General features: G+C 40.8%; 2 protein-coding genes and 1 long non-coding RNA gene across 3 annotated transcripts in view; 2 read left to right on the top strand and 1 right to left on the bottom strand.

Moving 5' to 3' along the window:
* The window catches only part of LOC311047414 (cerebellin-1-like), an 878,463-nt gene that overhangs the window by 152,002 nt on the left and 708,696 nt on the right, over nt 1-17,765 (top strand). The gene's annotated exons all lie outside the window — the stretch shown is intronic.
* LOC311047422 overlaps nt 1-17,765 on the bottom strand; it is a 203,998-nt gene that overhangs the window by 85,639 nt on the left and 100,594 nt on the right. The window lies entirely within an intron of this gene.
* The window catches only part of LOC311047415 (CD82 antigen-like), a 41,725-nt gene continuing 25,519 nt past the window's right edge, over nt 1,560-17,765 (top strand). The window contains exons 1-2 of the mRNA XM_084060123.1: nt 1,560-1,662; nt 12,971-13,070. Coding sequence (XP_083916249.1) covers nt 13,008-13,070 — 63 coding nt within the window. The 5' untranslated portion in view covers nt 1,560-1,662; nt 12,971-13,007. The remainder of the gene's footprint in view (nt 1,663-12,970; nt 13,071-17,765) is intronic.

Below are 17,765 nucleotides of genomic sequence, written 5' to 3'. Positions count from 1 at the left end.
TCAGTATTTAGATATTTGATTAATTGTTAGATGTTAGATTGTTGTTAGTTTAATCAGACATGTTAGATTAATCAGAAAGACCCGTCCTTGGTTCTGGTGACTGATATTGTCCATCTAATACGTGAGGAGACCGTTTTTTCAATAACGTTTTTCATTTATTTGTAATATTTCTTTTGGAAAATTAAAAAAAATTGAATGCAAAAAAAAAAAAAAAAAAAAAAAAAGTAATCGAAAAAGCATGGCCCCCTCACGTATTAGGAGGGCAGGATGAGTCACCAGAACCGAGGAGGGTGTTTTTGATGAAATTAACATGTTAAAATGGAGTTATAATGGGTTTGTATAGGAAGGGGGCGTGTCTGATAAAATTAATATCAAATATCTAAATACTGAATCAAGCAACTTAAAAACTGTCTGGGTGCTCACATAAGCCAGGGTAGACGATAAAAGGACCCAAAGTCTTTTTGAAAGTGAAATATCCCTTAAGAGTTTTTCATGTAGGCCGATATGATTTATTGATTATTTTGTTTTCGTGTCCTGCACACAAAGTGCCCAACCCTCATGAGTTTATAAGACACTATTTCACGATTACAGCTTGTTTGTATTAACATAATGCATTCCATTACAGCTCAGTGTTTCTGTCTTCTCTCCCAACCGTGACATATAAAGATTTGCCACAACAAAAGCTCCTTTCCTGAAACGTATCTCAAGCTGTTTGTCATTCATCTAACTCAAGGAAATCAACACAAATAGAAGACATTTCACTAACATAATACTCTCTTATATCATCATTTAGTTTTCAGTATACTATATTATTATTATGTTACCGCAAAACGGATTGTTGGTATGGACTTTGATTGTCTGTCTGTGTAGTTGTCTGTCTGTCTGTCTGTCTGTCTGTCTGTCTGTCTGTCTGTCTGTCTGTCTGTCTGTCTGTCTGTCTGTCTGTCTAGTTGTCTGTCTGTCTGTCTGTCTGTCTGTCTGTCTGTCTGTCTGTCTGTCTGTCTGTCTGTCTGTCTGTCTGTCTGTCTAGTTGTCTGTCTGTCTGTTTGTCTAGTTGTCTGTCTGTCTGTCTATCTGTCTGTTTGTCTAGTTGTCTGTCTGTCTGTCTGTCTGTCTGTCTGTCTGTCTGTCTGTCTGTCTGTCTGTCTGTCTGTCTGTCTGTTTGTCTAGTTGTCTGTCTGTCTGTCTGTCTGTCTGTCTGCCAGCCTGAAAGGGTTCCTTCATAAAACAGGTCTTGAATATGAACAAGTTTACCTGTGTGTAAACCTGTGTGTAAATAAAGGTTGCAAAAAAAGAAAAGAAAACATGTCACTTTAACTTATTCGCGCTGTGATTGGCTGAGGAGAATCCTACGGATTGTACCACTGTCTGCCGCATGGTGGGGGTGTCTCTCCCTCTCTCTCACACGCACGCACGCACGCACGCACGCACGCACGCACACACACACACACACACACACACACACACACACACACACACACACACACACACACACACACACACACACACGTCGCAGACAGACCACAGTCAGTCAGTCAGTCAGTCAGTCGGTGTGTGTCTCTACAGCGGTGCAGTCGCTGTTCTCTCTTCTTCCTCCTCTCTCTCTCTCTCTCTCTCTATCTCTCTCTCTCCCTCTTCAGCCAGACATCACAGTGTTAAACAGTGAGTATCGATCATCTATCCTATATAACTCTACCGTGTTTATTGATGACGTCACGCGCACTACTATAGTTGTGTGTTAAACTGTGAACAGAAACCCAGAGAGAAGACACGAGTTTAGTTGAGTTTGAACAGGTTTAAAGTGGACTTTAACATCAAACTTGTACATTTCAAGGTCTTCCCTTCACTCGGACGGCATACAAATGGAACCAAATGGACCCTGACGGGTCCATTTGGTTCCATTTGTATGCCGTCCGAGTTACAGACTTGTAAGGCGTCTATTAGCTGTAGAATACAACTCTCGTAGACGTATTTATGATTCTGACGTTTTCGAGAGTTGTAGGGTTCACCCCCCATGGACACAGGGACTTTCAGCACTATGCCCCGTAGACACTCCAAACATGTACACATTGAGAATAACTCCCCTAATGTTAACTCTCGCTACGGGGTAGTAGTTTAATATAATAATCCATATCTTTCAATAAAGAAGTGTTTTAATGCCGTCTGTGGCCGATTCTGTCGGAAGTTCCCAATGGGCGGTAGTGACGGGTAGTGACGGCGCGCATCTGGTGAAACCCGGAATTACACTCAATGTAAACAGGTGAAAAAATGGCGTTCGGTCACAGACGGCATTAAAACACTTCTATAATGAAATATTTGGATTATTACATTAAACTACTACCCCGTAGCGAGAGTTAGCATTTGGGGCGTGGGGTTAAGCACCTTTATTTTTAATTTGTATGTTTGGAGTGTCTACGGGGCATAGTGCTGAAAGTCCCTGTGTCCATAGGGGGTGAACCCTACAACTCTCGTAGATTGAAAACGTCAGAATCATGAATAAATAGTACGTCTACGAGAGTTGTATTCTACAGCTAAAACTTTTACATTTCAAGGTCTTTAACGGGTCCATTTGGTTCCATGTGTATGCTGTCCGAGTAACAGACTTGTAAGGGGTCCAATTTAGAACCTCTAAAAGGAACCCAGAGAGTCTCTATGGAATGAATCCACTTTGAGAACCACTCACTGTCTGTTCAATGACTGAACCACTTCATTTATACACTAAACTCACACAAACAGTTCCTCTCGTGATGTTGTCGCTGCCTTTAACGTGTGTTTTTCAACCTGTGTCCCGCGATATGTTTGTTTAGTAAAGTCAACTCAGTCAGTATAGGCACTAGGCAGTAGCTACCATCTGAATGTTGTTGGCTTGACTTTTAGGGTTGATGTGTTTGCTCCTACTGTATGTATGCTTACTGTATGCCTCTGTGTGCCTTGTTTATTGTTTGTGGACATTGAGGAGCTACAGTATGAGACCTAGCCTTAGGTAGATAGAATGGCTGTGATATTACATACATGTCATGTATTCCAGATGGAAAACTTGGCATGCCATGTAATATATCACATTCCCAGCCATTCTAAGACTATGTGAAACCATGGATTCATTCATGCTATGGATGGATGGCAGTAAGATGAAACATAGCAGTGGTTCTCAAACTTTGTGTCAAGGACCCCCCCCCCCACAAAGATTTTCGGGGATGACAATATTTTTTGCCAGGGACCCCAAGGGAAAAAATAAAGTTTAGCTTGTACATTACTAGTTTTGAATAGCCAAATTGAATTGAATTTTATGATGCTATATTATTACCCATTTATGCAGGGTAGACCCTCTGGGAAGACTTTTACATAAATCACTATTTAGAAAAAAATATTCCAAAATGTTTCAAGATTGTTTTGAAAATAGCTGATCTACAAGCTCGGCTATTTCAAAATATCTAATGTGTATATAGGGTCAAAGTGGTTGAATAAATATTTTGTTGGGGGACCCCTGGAGGTCCCCGGACCCCACTTTGAGCACCACTGACATAGACAATGTGACTGTTTAGCACAACTACACGCTGACAAACCTTTTGTCACGTGTGCAGTTGACATTATTCATGGGCATAAATAGAACCCCATAATTGACTAGCCTTTATCTTAATGTAACAATTGGTTCACACACTATAAATAGGCATGTATTGAATAGCTTTTCATGTGTGTAAGTGGGGGTCTGTGTCTATCTAGTGTGTGACTGTGTGTGTATACACTATAAATATATGTACATGAGTGAGTGGACATGTATAGTACTGTGTAAGCAATATAGCCTGTCTGTCTGTCTGTCTGTCTGTCTGTCTGAATCTGTATTTTAGCAGATACTCTGTGGTGCTGCTATTAAAACCAGCTTTTAGCTCTTAAGGGAACGCAGTCCTATTCCAGCGGGTTAATGGACTCACAGATGTGTATATGGGTCAAATTATTAATACCATACTGTGTGTGTGTGTGTGTGTGTGTGTGTGTGTGTGTGTGTGTGTGTGTGTGTGTGTGTGTGTGTGTGTGTGTGTGTGTGTGTGTGTGTGTGTGTGTGTGTGTGTGTGTGTGTGTGTGTGTGTGTGTGTGTGTGTGTAACGTGTGTTCTAGGAGGCTCTGGTCCACAGACAGATGGTATATTTGGCACAGCACTGATGTCTTTTTGGCATTAATCATTAAGATTAGTTCTGATCCATTCTTATAGTACTCAACCAGGGTTGGGATCCAACGTTGACGAACCCGGGAATCGGTTCCGTCACATTTTGAAACGGTTTCCCCGAAACCGTTCTGTTTTTATCACACTGTCAGAGCTGGTGTGTGGACTTAATGTCTGATATACGATTAGAATACCGGTGGTTCTCAAACTTTTTCATGTCAAGGACCCACAAAATGCTATGTTTTTGGCCGGGGACCCCCCACCACCTCAAAATATTTTGTTCCAGGGACCCCCAGGAGCAAAGATTTGAGCTACAAATGTTCGCTTAAAAGAAGAAAAAAAATCAACGGTTTGGACAAATGTTCATGATTTTTCAATAATAGCAGATATGCAAGCTCTGTAGATCTGCTATTTTTGAATACCCAAAGTATAAAAGTTTAAAGTTCCCCTTGAACCCCAGCATTACATTACATTACATTACATTACATTACAGTCATTTAGCAGACGCTTTTATCCAAAGCGACTTACAATAAGTGCATTCAACATAGGTAGGGAACGAAACTACTACTAATCACCAGAAGTCTAAAGTGCATTCTCTTCTAAAACAAGCAACCAAGAGTATACCTAGCGCTAAGGTAAAAGTGCAATATATCAGCTACCTACTTTCATAAACAGATGAGACAAAGTAGCAAAATAAAATGAGCAAGAGCTAAAACAAATAAGTGTAACGGATAAACAAGATCCAATAAAACAATAAAACAAGAGTTCGTACAACCAGTTAACAACAAGTAGGCAAGTTGAAGAGGAAACGTAGCATCTATACAATTCTTGACATTTACAAATGTCAACAGACATTTGTAAATGTCTGTTTGTTTGTTTGTTTGTTTGTTTTTATAGAATTAAAAACAAAACAAAAAACTCTTCAGTTGAGGCAGAAGGCTGTGTGTACTAGTGTCTGAGTAGAGAGAAGACATGAAAAAGAGAACTACTGGTTTAGAAGGCATTTGTAGAATCGGCCTCAGGTCTTATTGGGTTAAGTGGTTAGTACACACCCTTGTAATGTGTGTGTTCACCCCCCCCCCCCCCCCCCCCCCCCCGCCACCACACACACACACACACACACACACACACACACACACACACACACACACACACACACACACACACACACACACACACACACAATGTTTGCTACCATGTGGCATCATCATGTCCGTATAACGTGTCATGATTTGCCCTTGTGCAGTGGTGGAAAAAGTACTCACATTTTGTACTCGGGTAAAAGTATCAATACTGCAATGTATAAATACTCTGTTACAAGTAAAAGTCTGGAATTCAAAATGTACTTGTGTAAAAGTACAAAAAGTATTGGTATCAAAATGCACTTAAAGTACCAAAAGTAAAAGTACAAAAAAATGTTTGAAAATAGCAGATCTACAAGCTCACAACGCGTCGCATCGGGGACGCGTTGTGAGCTTGTAGATCTGCTATTTTCAAATAGCCTGTGTATAAAATAGGGCTAAAGTGGTTAATGTATGTTTTACAATGTAATAATTTATATCTGCAAAGTAACTAGTAACTAAAGTGGTAGTGGAGTAAAAGTACAATATTTGCTTCTGAGATGTAGTGGAGTAGAAGTAAAAAGTATTGAATATTGGAAATACTCCAGTAAAGTTAAAAAAAAAACCTCATTACTTGAGTAAATGTACTTAGTTGCTTCACACCATCTGGAAGAAAGTGAAACTAATGTAAGTGAGGAAAGTCCAGGTTGGAGATGACTCATGTAGTTCTCATTCTGACTCAGCACTTCACTAGAATCAGTGGTGGAAAGTAACTAAGTACATTTACTTAAGTATAATTTTGAGGTATTTGTACTTTACTCGAGTATTTCCAATTTCCAATACTTTTACTTCTACTCCACTACATCTCAGAGGCAAATATTGTACTTTTACGCCACTACAATTATTTGAACACTTTAGTTACTAGTTACTTTTCAGATATAAATATGATAAATATGATATTATGAAACATATAGGCCCTATTTTACACATAGGCTATTTGTAAATAGCCGATCTACAAGCTCACAACGCGTCGCATCGCGACGCGTTGTGAGCTTGTAGATCTGCTATTTTCAAATATCTTTGTACTTTTACTTTTGGTACTTTAAGTACATTTTTATGCCAATACTTTTGTACTTTTACTCAAGTAGATTTAGAATTCTGGACTTTTACTTGTAACAGAGTATTTCTATATTGCAGTATTGGTAACTTAACTAAGTTAAGTTACTTGGTTACTTAAGTAAAGATTTTGAGTACTTTTTCCTGACTATAATCATAGACAATATGAATGAAAGTGATTTTAATGTGGAGTCTAGGTTGGAGATGACTCATGTAGTACTCATGTACAGGAAGTACAGTCAAAGCTTATGCTAAAAGGAAAACACAAAAAAAGCCCCCCAGGGGCTTGTTTCCATTGTGGTCCATTGTACTCAATTCATCAGTAATGCATGCATACATACCGTATAATACATACAATAAGAGGGAATACTGCAAAACATCATGGAATAAAGCTGAGTTGAATCGTACGGCGTATTTACAGAGAAAGGAAGGGCCTGGGCAGAGGATTCAACTATCAAGCTGTTCAAGGAGTTAAACTATGTTCACTTGTATTTTGAGAACGGGACATCTTTTAGGTTTGTTTGGAGTTGGGGGAGGGACCTCCACATTTTGGTGGCAGCATACAGCAATGCTATAGTAGAATGCTATAGTACATTGGTTCTCAAAGTGGGGTCCGAGGACCCCCAGGGGTACTTGAGGGGATACAAGGGGGTCCCCAGCTAAATGATTTATAGGAACCAAAAAATGGACCCTTATGGGTCTGTAACTCAGAGTGTACAAATGGAACCAAATGGACCCTAACGGGTCCATTTGGTTCCATTTGTACACTCTCAGAGTTAAATTGACATAGATTTTACAATATGGATTGCGGTCCGAGTGATAGAAATGCCATTAAATGGGGGGTCTGTAGCCCTAATGCATGTCAAACTGGGGGGTCCTTGAAATTAAAATGGTTGAGAATCACTGCTAGAGCCGTAAAAAAATCTTCTCTTATGGGGGTCCCTGGCATATCTTTTGAAATGGGGGTCCGCGGGCTAATAAGTGTCAATATGGGGGTCCTTGACATGAAAAAGTTTGAGAACCACTGCTATAGCAGAATACAAAGCACTGTTGACCATTCCAAAGTGCCGCTTGAAAACAAAAGGTGAAAAGTGCTTTGGCAATTACAGCTCTGACCGACACTTTGGAATGCCTTGCCTGGGGAGGTGAGGCTTTGCTGAATCTGTGCTCCGTTTTAAATCCCTTCTGAACATTATACATAGTTTATTTTTTTGTATCTTTGTGTTATGGATTGTTCTGTCAAGCCCTTTGTGACTCTGCATTTCCCCCCAATTTTGATGAGCTCCCTCTGGTGTTGTGCCCATGGCCATCACTTTAAAAAAGTATTTCCAATTTCCAATACTTTTACTTCTACTCCACTACATCTCAGAGGCACATTTTGTACTTTTTTACTCCACTGTACAACTATTTGAAATCTTTAGTTACTAGTTACTTTGTAGATTTGTACTATTATTATTACAAAACATATTATTATCCCACCACTCTCAACAGAACACGTTATCTTTAGTGTGGAACAGCGTGTCTGACCTGAACTCATCAGCGTCAAAATGAAACCATTTTGTGTAGCGGGAGGAGGATCTTAGGGCAGTGGTTTTCAACCAGTGGTCCAGGGACCACCAGTGGTCCTTGAGGGAGTAGCCTACCAAGGGGTCCCCAGCAAAATTAGTTGACATAAGCATCACAATCATTTTTAACCACTTAGCTTTGGCTATTCAAAAATAGCAGATCTACAAGCTCATAGCGCGGCACCGAGTGCCACGCTATGAGCTTGTAGATCTGCTATTTTTGAAAAACCTTGAAAAAGTGTTCATATCTTTGAATATTTATGTTTTTTAAAGCGAAAATTAACTGATATCTTTGCTTCTGGGGGTCCCTGGCACAAAACATTTTCAAATGGGGGTCCGCGGCCAAATATATATCAATTTAGGGGTCCTTGGCATGAAAAGGGTTGAAAACCACTGTCTTAGGGGATTAAAATGAAACCTCTCCGTGTAGCTGGTGGATCTCTTGGGGTCTAAATGAAACCATCTTAGGGGGGCAGGGCTGGATTAGCACTATGTGGCGCCCCAGGGCGACCTCAAGTTGAAGTCCCCCCCCCCCCCCCCCCTGCTCCCTGGGGCGGGCGCGTGGGCGCCGAAATCGTGCACTCGCACAAAAAAAAAAAGTTTTTTGGCTGGATTTTGACTTTATTTCAGTCTTAGGGTTAGGGTTATGTTAGGGTTTTTTTTCTTCTTTTTTTTGTGCCCCCACTCGCCCCCTACGGCCTATGGGTAATCCGGCCCTGTAGGGGGGGTTTCCGTTACAGTGTGATTCACAACAAGGAAAATCCCTGGTCGCTGTTTTCACTTTTTTACTGGACAATGTGTGAGGTCATTTCCTGTCCTTTCTGTGACTCTTTCGGTGTGGATGCTAGTTAAAGGTTGCAGCAAGCAGCGGTGGAAAAAGTACTCAAATGTTTTACTTAAGTAAAAGTATCAATATATAATATACTTAAAGTACCAAAAGTAAAAGTACTCTCGATGCAGAATGTCCCATGTCAAGTTTTCAAATGAATAAAAATAATTTGAAAATGGCTACAAGCTCACAATGCGTCGCGATTGTAGATCTATTTTCAAATGGCCGAAATGTATATAGGGCTGAAGTGGTTAATGTATGTTATGTAATAATAATAATCCAAATCTACAAAGTAACTAGTAACTAAAGGTTTCAAATAATTGTAGTGGAGTAAAAGTACGATATGTGCCTCTGAGATGTAATGAAGTTGAAGTGCAGTACTTGAGTAAATGTACTTAGTTACTTTCCATCACTGGTCAGTAATGTATGTTTTTGTTCTGTTAAAATAAGTGTTAAATATCTCTATATTATATGGTGATATTAATCATTGCTACAGAGTGTTTGTTCAGTAACAGTGAAATTGGAGTTAGTTTGTTAGTTGGTTAGTTGGTTAGTTGGTTAGTTGGTTGGTTGGTTGGTTGGTTGGTTGGTTAGTTAGTTAGTTAGTTAGCTAGCGAGTGTTTCAGAGCCTAATAAGGGAGGTTTCCCCTCTTAGGCCAGCGGTTAAGATGTCTGGCTTTAGTGTCTCTTCCCACGTGGGGAGTCTGGGGTTTGAACCGGGGCAGAGCGGCAGGGATTCAAGTCACAGGGAGTTGTCTTCATTTGTAAACACATAAGTAAGCCTGTTTAAACCCAACACCTACACTGTTGTGTCTGCCTTGTGGGCTTGGCACTGACCTTGGAAGTCAGCGTTGCCAGGTTTTGCGAGAGACATAAGCAACCGGGGTATATGAAAAAAAGCCCAAAAAAGAAGCAACTAGACAACATGAGCACTTTAAACCTATATATATATACAGTACATCGGCTGTTTGAAAATAGCAGATCTACAAGCTCACAAAGTGTCGCGATGCGACCCCTTGTGAGCTTGTAGATTAGCTATTTTCAAAAGAATATTGGGGAAAAATAATAATAATTGCAATTTTTTTTTTAACGTTTTAACGACACAGTTTACACAAATCTGGTATGGGGGTTCCCTGGGGCAAAATGTTTGAGAACCACTGGTTTAAACAACATTAGGAAGCAAGACCAAATAATAAGCAACTACACTTTAGAAAGCCCCAAAAAAAAACGCAACCCGCAACTAACAATACTTACTGGGAAAAAAAGACAAATTTGCAAATATTTGCTTACAATAAGCAAGACATGGCAACACTGCTTGGAGTAGAGCTTTTAAACATGACAGTGCTTTGCTTTTGGTTAATGGGTGCATGGTGTATCACCGTGTGTTGGGGTGTTGGCACCCGTGTCTATAAGGCTGCCCACCCTTTGTGGTGTGATGATGACATGTTAGTGATGTGAGACCGAGCGCTCATTCCACCAGAAACGTGTTTGTTTCTGCTGTGTGTGGAATGTGAACGACATCCACCCGTCATTATCAGTGCGAAAACCAGGTCTACGAAAACAAGCCCCACAAGAAGCGACCGGTCGCACCGCTATACTGTAGTGGTTCTCAACCAGTGGTCCCTGAGGGGGTTCCAGGTGGTCCCCAGCTAAATGGTGGAGAGTTGTTAACCAAATGGACCCTCAGGTAGACTCTTTAGCTCTTGAGAGCGTAAAATGAAACCAAATGGACCCTTATGGATCTTTAACTCTTGAGAGTGTAAAATTAAACCAAATGGACCCTTATGGATTTTTAACTCTTGAGAGTGGCTCAAATGCCGAATAAATAATGTCCCTTGATATGAAAAGGGTTGAAAAACCACTGCTGTATTACTGCAGCTCCCAAAAGAAATCTTGAAAAAGAAAGTAAGCCAGGGGAAAGGGACCCCCGTACAAGATTTGTGTTGTTAAAAATGTTTAACAACGACCAATATTGTAGAGCCATATGAAATCCGTGTTAACGGAATCGCGGACGGAATCGCGGAAATGACCAATAAAAATGGAATTGGAATAAAACACGGAATATTGCAGAATTTGGAAAATAAAAAAAAATCGCGGTAAAATATTTTTTTTTATCGCGAATTTTTACAAATCCACGGGACACCACCATTTTGCATGGCCACATCCTACTTTATAAACAGTAAAATCCACGTAGAAATAGTCTTAGAAAGACGATAGAAACAATAACACATGGGCGACGCCATTTTGCGCATGCTCAGACCGAATTAGACCGAATTATTTTGGGAACATTTTTGCGTATAACACAACAAGGGCCATGTATGGACTGTTATATCTTGAACATTTATTCATTTCCACTTACCAGACACTTTTTTTATGGTAAAAATGAGCATAAAAAGCAAAATACAGAATTCAGAAATATTAAAATGGAAAAAACAGAATTTGGGAAAAAATAAAACGGAATTGGGAAAAAAATAAAACGGATTTCATATGGCTCTACAATATTGACAAGAAACAGAGTTGTTCCTCTGTGTGAGTCCTTAATTGTTGGGTATTTTCAGACTAACCATGTGTGTGTGTGTGTGTGTGTGTGTGTGTGTGTGTGTGTGTGTGTTCAACCACCGACCGTATTTTGAGAGTTTTCAGGGTGAAAAAGCATGTCTGAATGACGCTGGTGAAAACTTTAACTGCTTTTCTGCAGCCACCGCACTGTGTGTGTGTGTGTGTGTGTGTGTGTGTGTGTGTGTGTGTGTGTGTGTGTGTGTGTGTGTGTGTGTGTGTGTGTGTGTGTGTGTGTGTGTGTGTGTGTGTGTGTGTGTGTGTGTGTGTGTGTGTGTGTGGCAACACAGATGTTTCTCACAGGAAACTGTGTTTAACACTGACACAGCTGCCTATGTCATCTAGCCACATACCGTGTGTACTTGTCAGTGGTGTGAAGTAACAAAGTACATTTAATCAAGTACTGTACTTAAGTGCAATTTTGAAGTACTTTTACTTTACTGCAGTATTTCCAGTTTTCAGTACTTTTACTTCTACTCCACTACAACTCAGAGGCAAATATTGTACATTTACTCCACTACAATTATCTGAAAACTTTACTTTGCAGAATATAAATGATTACATTATAAAACATACATTAACCACTTTAGCCCTATTTTGTACCTAGGCTATTTGAAAATAGCCGATCTACAAGCTCACAACACGTCCCTATGCGACGCGTTGTGAGCTTGTAGATCTGCTATTTTCAAACAATTTAGTACTTTAGTATATTCAGGTTAGGATTAATATTCATAATTCATAACTGTATGTCGTGTGAAGTCAGAAGATCAGTTTAACCCATTAAGACCGGGGAAAGCAATTGTGTAATTTCTGATTTCTTTGGGAAAAAATTGCTCATGCTATGAGCTTTTAGATCTGCTATTTTGTGAAAATTTGTGCAAATCAAAAAAAATTGTGTGTGTGTGTTGCCGTGGACCCCCATCTGAAAATGCTTTGTGCCAGGGACCCATTCTCCTACGTTGAAAAAAAGGGGGCATTTACACAGAAACCATAAAAATGTGTTGATCCCGATCCGCTGTTTTGGGAAACAGACAGACAGTCCGTCCGTCCGTCCGACAGACAGACAGACAGACAGACAGACAGACAGACAGACAGACAGACAGACAGACAGACAGACAGACAGACAGACAGACAGACAGACAGACGCTTTTATCCAAAGCGACTTACAATAAGTGCATTCAACATAGATAGGGAACGATAACTACTAATCACCAGAAGTCTTAAGTGCATTTTCTACAAAAACAAGCAACCAAGAGTATACCTAGCGCTAAGGTAAAAGTACAATATATCAGCTACCTATTTCCTTAAACAGATGAGACAAAATAGCAAAATCAAATGAGCAGGAGCTAAAACAAAAAGTGTATCGACTGAACAAGATCCAGTCCAGACAGACAGACAGACAGACAGACAGACAGACAGACAGACAGACAGACAGACAGACAGACAGACAGACAGACAGACAGACAGACAGACAGACAGACAGAGGTTGATGGACAGATAGACGGGTGATATTTGAATAGATCAGCATGTTACAGGGTGTGTGAAATGTCACATGTCACGCATTCTATTTTTGGATTTTCCACAAATGTGGACTATCAGCATAAATTTTATTTTTGGTACAGCCTAATTAAGTAAGTGTGTTCTTCAAAGAAAAATCTATAAATCAATCTTTGTCTCATTCCAGAAGCACGTCTTCATCATCTTCATCATCATCAGCCGCCATGGGGAAAGGCTGCATCACCGCCACCAAGTACTTCCTGTTCCTCTTCAACCTGCTCTTCTTTGTAAGTGACCTCACTTCCTGTATCCACATCAATAGACATGAGTTTATGAGGTTAGACATGAGGTGCATCAACATAATGTAGCAGCAGGTCTACAGGCCTCCTGTACATGATATTAGACAAAAGAGCTTCAAGACACTCAAAAGGCTTATAATTGTCACTGGACTCATACAGGCAGCTTGTAGATCTGCCATTTTCACCACTTGTTAAAATGAAATAAAAACGTATGCATGAATTTCTTTTGAACACTTGTGAGCCACAAAAATGTGCGCTCGACCCACTGTTTGGGAAACACTGTTTTAGATGTACAGATAGCAGGGTGACAGACAGACAGACAGACAGACAGAGTTGTGTCATAGGAACAGACAGACAGACAGAGTTGTGTCATAGGAACAGACAGACAGACAGACAGACAGACAGACAGACAGAGTTGTGTCATAGGAACAGACAGACAGACAGAGTTGTGTCATAGGAACAGACAGACAGACAGACAGACAGACAGACAGAGTTGTGTCATAGGGACAGACAGACAGACAGACAGACGTTGTTGATGTTAGATGGACAGATAGCAGGGCCATATTTGAATAGGTCAGCGGCGGATTACTGTGTGTGTGTGTGTGTGTGTGTGTGTGTGTGTGTGTGTGTGTGTGTGTGTGTGTGTGTGTGTGTGTGTGTGTGTGTGTGTGTGTGTGTGTGTGTGTGTGTGTGTGTGTGTGTGTGTGTGTGTGTGTGTGTGTGTGTTGACCACACAGCGTCCTGCACAGACCCCAGAACTCTATCCCGAGTCCAAACCCGACAAGGCTCTCTGTCCTTTGTTGACCTAAGCCCGACACGCGTTGCCAGATTCTGCGACAGAAATAAGCAACCAGGTCTATGAAAACAAGCCCAGAAAGAAGCGACTAATAGGCCACATGCGCTCTTGAAACCTAATATACATTTGGCTGTTTGAAAATAGCGGATCTACAAGCTCATAACGTGTCACAAATGCGGACAAATACATATTAATGTGGGGGTCCTTGCCATGAAAATGTTTCAAGCCACAGGGTTAAACCAGGGGTCTTCAACGTTTTCAGGCCAAGGACCCCTTAGCTGAGAGAGCGATGAAGCAGGGACCCCCATAACTACATGTTGTATAAAATGGTGTTGCATATTAAACATTTTCATAGATAGCTTCATATAGACGTGTATTTTCAGACACTTAACCACTTAAACCCTCAACACTTCGATAACTTGTACTTGGTCAGCTCTTTTTCCCCCCCCCTCTACCCCAAACTTCTTTGCTGAAAATAGCCGATCTACAAGCTCACAACGCCTCGCGCTGCGAGGCGTTGTGAGCTTGTAGATCTGCTATTTTCGGCTAACGTTCCCCCTCAGAATAAAGTGGTTAATGTAATAAAAAAAAAGTTCCTATCACACAAAGATTTGGTGGCCCCCCCTGTAGTAACTCTGAGGACCCCCTGGACCCCCTGTTGAAGACCCCTGGTTTAAACAACATTAGGAGGGAAGCCCAAAGAAGAAACAAGCCCAAAAAAAAAACACAACCTGCAACAACAATATTTACAAGCAAGTTCACAGAAAAACAAGCCCTTATAATAACCGCCTTATAATAAGCAGACCTGACCCGAAATGTCTCTCTGATTGATTCAATCAGTGTTAACCCATTTAGCCCTGGAACGCATCTGTGTCACTTTAGATTTCTTTGGCTATTCAAAAATAGCGGATATACAAGCCGCGCTACGAGCTTGTAGATCTGCTATTTTTGAAAAATCTTTCTTTTTTTTTTTTTTTTTTTTTCAAAAACTGTTATAATTTAGATTGTTTTTAAAGAAACACCTCAGGTCTTAATGGATTAAGGCAGCGGTCTTCAACAGGGGGTCTGGGACCCCTAGGGGGTCCTCAGAGTTACTACAGGCGGTCCGCCAAATCTTTGTGTGATATGTTTTTTTTTTCCATATCCCTTTTCTGAGGTTTAGAGCTTTAGCCAAAAATAGCAGATCTACAAGCTCACAAGATCATGAACCTCTGAATGTCATCATTCAGAGGTTCATGACATAACACTACAATGTGATGTCACAATGTCATATATGACCACATAACACTACAATGTGATGTCACAATGATGTCATATATGACCACATAACACTACAATGATGTGATGTAACAGTCCCCACCTCCTTTTTCTTCTCTCTTTCTGAAGAACAACAAAACAATGGAGCTTTTTACACAAAAAATAATTTCACCCACTGATTTGCACCTGTAAAAAGATCTCTCCGTACAGTGGCGTGCACAGACATTTTGAGGGGCAGGTGCTCAAGTAAATTATACTTTTTTTTGTTTACTTGGTCTGCTCTTTTTTCCCTCTACACCTATACCTCTTTGCCAAAAATAGCCGATCTACAAGCCCACAACGCCTCGCAGCGCGAGGCGTTGTGGGCTTGTAGATCTGCTATTTTTGGCTAAAGTTCTCCTCAGAAAAGGGATGCTAGGTTTCGAGTGGTTATGGTAAAAAGAAAAATCATATCACATAAAGATTTGGCGGACCCCCTGTAGTAACTCTGAGGACCCCCTAGGGGTCCCGGACCCCCTGTTGAAGACCCCTGCTGTAAACTGAAAAAAATATATATTTTTTTCTTTTTTTCAAAAGGGCACTTCTGGTCAAGAGGGCAAGGGGCAGCTGCTCTAGCACCACCTAGAGTCTGTCTGTGCACGTCCCTGTCTCCGTAGGGCTTGCAGATCTCTCCGTCTTGCCAGTACTCACACTGCAGGGGGGGGGGGGGGGGGGGTCCGGTCCACACACCTCCCTCTGCTGTAGTAAACCTTTTGATGTCAACATCTGTGTGTGTGTGTGTGTGTGTGTGTGTGTGTGTGTGTGTGTGTGTGTGTGTGTGTGTGTGTGTGTGTGTGTGTGTGTGTGTGTGTGTGTGTGTGTGTGTGTGTGTGTGTGTGTGTGTGTGTGTGTGTGTGCGTGCGCACGGTGGCCCGGGGTGTTTGACAGGAAGTCGAGTGTTAATGACAGCCAGGAGCTCTTAATCAGAGCTCTAATTAGTGCCCCCCCCCCCACACACACACACACACATCTCTTAAACATGCAGCTCTTCATTATAGAGCTTGTGATCTTTATAGACTCATTCTAATGAGCTCTGACAGAGGGTTACTTAGGACAGACAGACAGACAGTCTGGTGTTACTAAGTACTTTACTCAAGTACTGTACTACAAAGTACAATTTTTAGGTATTTCTGTTACTTTGCTGGAGTATTTCAAATGTTCAATACTTTTACTTCTACTCCACTACATCTCAGAGGCAAATATTGTACTTTTACTCCACTACAATTATTTGAAAACTTTAGTTTTCAAATAATTGTATTGTTTTTTTATCACATCGGGTGCCAGCATTTTATAATAACAGATTACGTTCGGTGCCGAAATCTCACCGCTGAGCTGCGCAGCGCTGTTTAAACTGTAGACTCCACGACGTGCATTCCATGAGAAAAAAATAGCATGTCTCCATTTTGCCCGATGGTCCTGGCTAACGCCTGGAACGATAACATCTCTCACGCGAGTAACAATGGCGGAGCGATCGTGCACACAAAATGAGTCGTTTTCCCCAGCGTAAAAAGTTTCGGAGTTATAGGGGTTTTAGAGAAGGAAATAGAGCGGAAGCGGATGTGCAACCATGTTTTTTGACACGATGATGCATCTGGCCCATCCTTGTCAGATTCACCGTGGGTGATCCCAAAGCTGCTCCAGCCCCTCCCGTATGGGAAAAAAAGAAAAAGAAAAAAAAAGACACCAAACACGGTTAGGACCGTGTTCGGCACCAGAGCGCTACTATGTGAAAACACGGTCCAGACCGTGATCGGCATCCGATGTGTTAAAATGATCATTTGCAGATATAAATGATCATATTATAAAACATACATTAACCACTTTAGCCCTATTTTATACCTAGGCTATTTGAAAATAGCAGATCTACAAGCGATCTACGATGCGACGCGTTGAGAGCTTCTAGATCTGCTATTTTCAAACATTTTATAGTACTTTTAATTTTTAGTTTATTTTGATGTCAATACTTTTGTAATTTTTCTCAAGTAACATTTTGAACACAGGCCTTTTACTTGTAACAGAGTATTTTTATAATGTGGTATTGCTTTTTTTACTAATAATTTGAGTACTTTTTCCACCACTACAGACAGACAGACTGTGTGTGGACACTTGTTCTACATCCAAACTTATGTAATATCAGCCTTTGGTGGAACATATTATGGCCTTAGCTTAGGACATAACTGTCTACTTATTGTCCTTGTGTTTTTGGAGTCGGGGCCACTTTCATGTACTTATGCTCCGTGGACTGACATTGTGAGGATTGCAAAAGACAAATGGAAAAAGAGTTGTTTAGATACTGCTTTGTCTCACTTTGTCTCTGAACCCAGCTCAACATGAATTTGTAGATCTATATTTTCTGTAGTGCAGATCTACAAACGTCGGACGTTGCTTTGTGTCGTCATGTCGCTGGCTTTCATTGAAAAGGAGTGGTTGGCTGTATCTTTGTATTCTGCCCGTGTGAACGCAGCGTGATGCTTCATATATCCTTTGATTGATTGAATACTTTATTTAACCTTTATTTAACCAAAAACACGTTGAGACACAGTCTCTTTTTCAAGTGGGAACTGGCCAAGATGCAGAGTTAAAATTACACA

The sequence above is a fragment of the Gymnoscopelus microlampas genome (assembly GCF_963454915.1).
Source record: "Gymnoscopelus microlampas genome assembly, chromosome: 6".
Lineage (NCBI taxonomy): Eukaryota > Metazoa > Chordata > Actinopteri > Myctophiformes > Myctophidae > Gymnoscopelus > Gymnoscopelus microlampas.
This window is presented reverse-complemented; position numbering and strand designations above follow the sequence as displayed.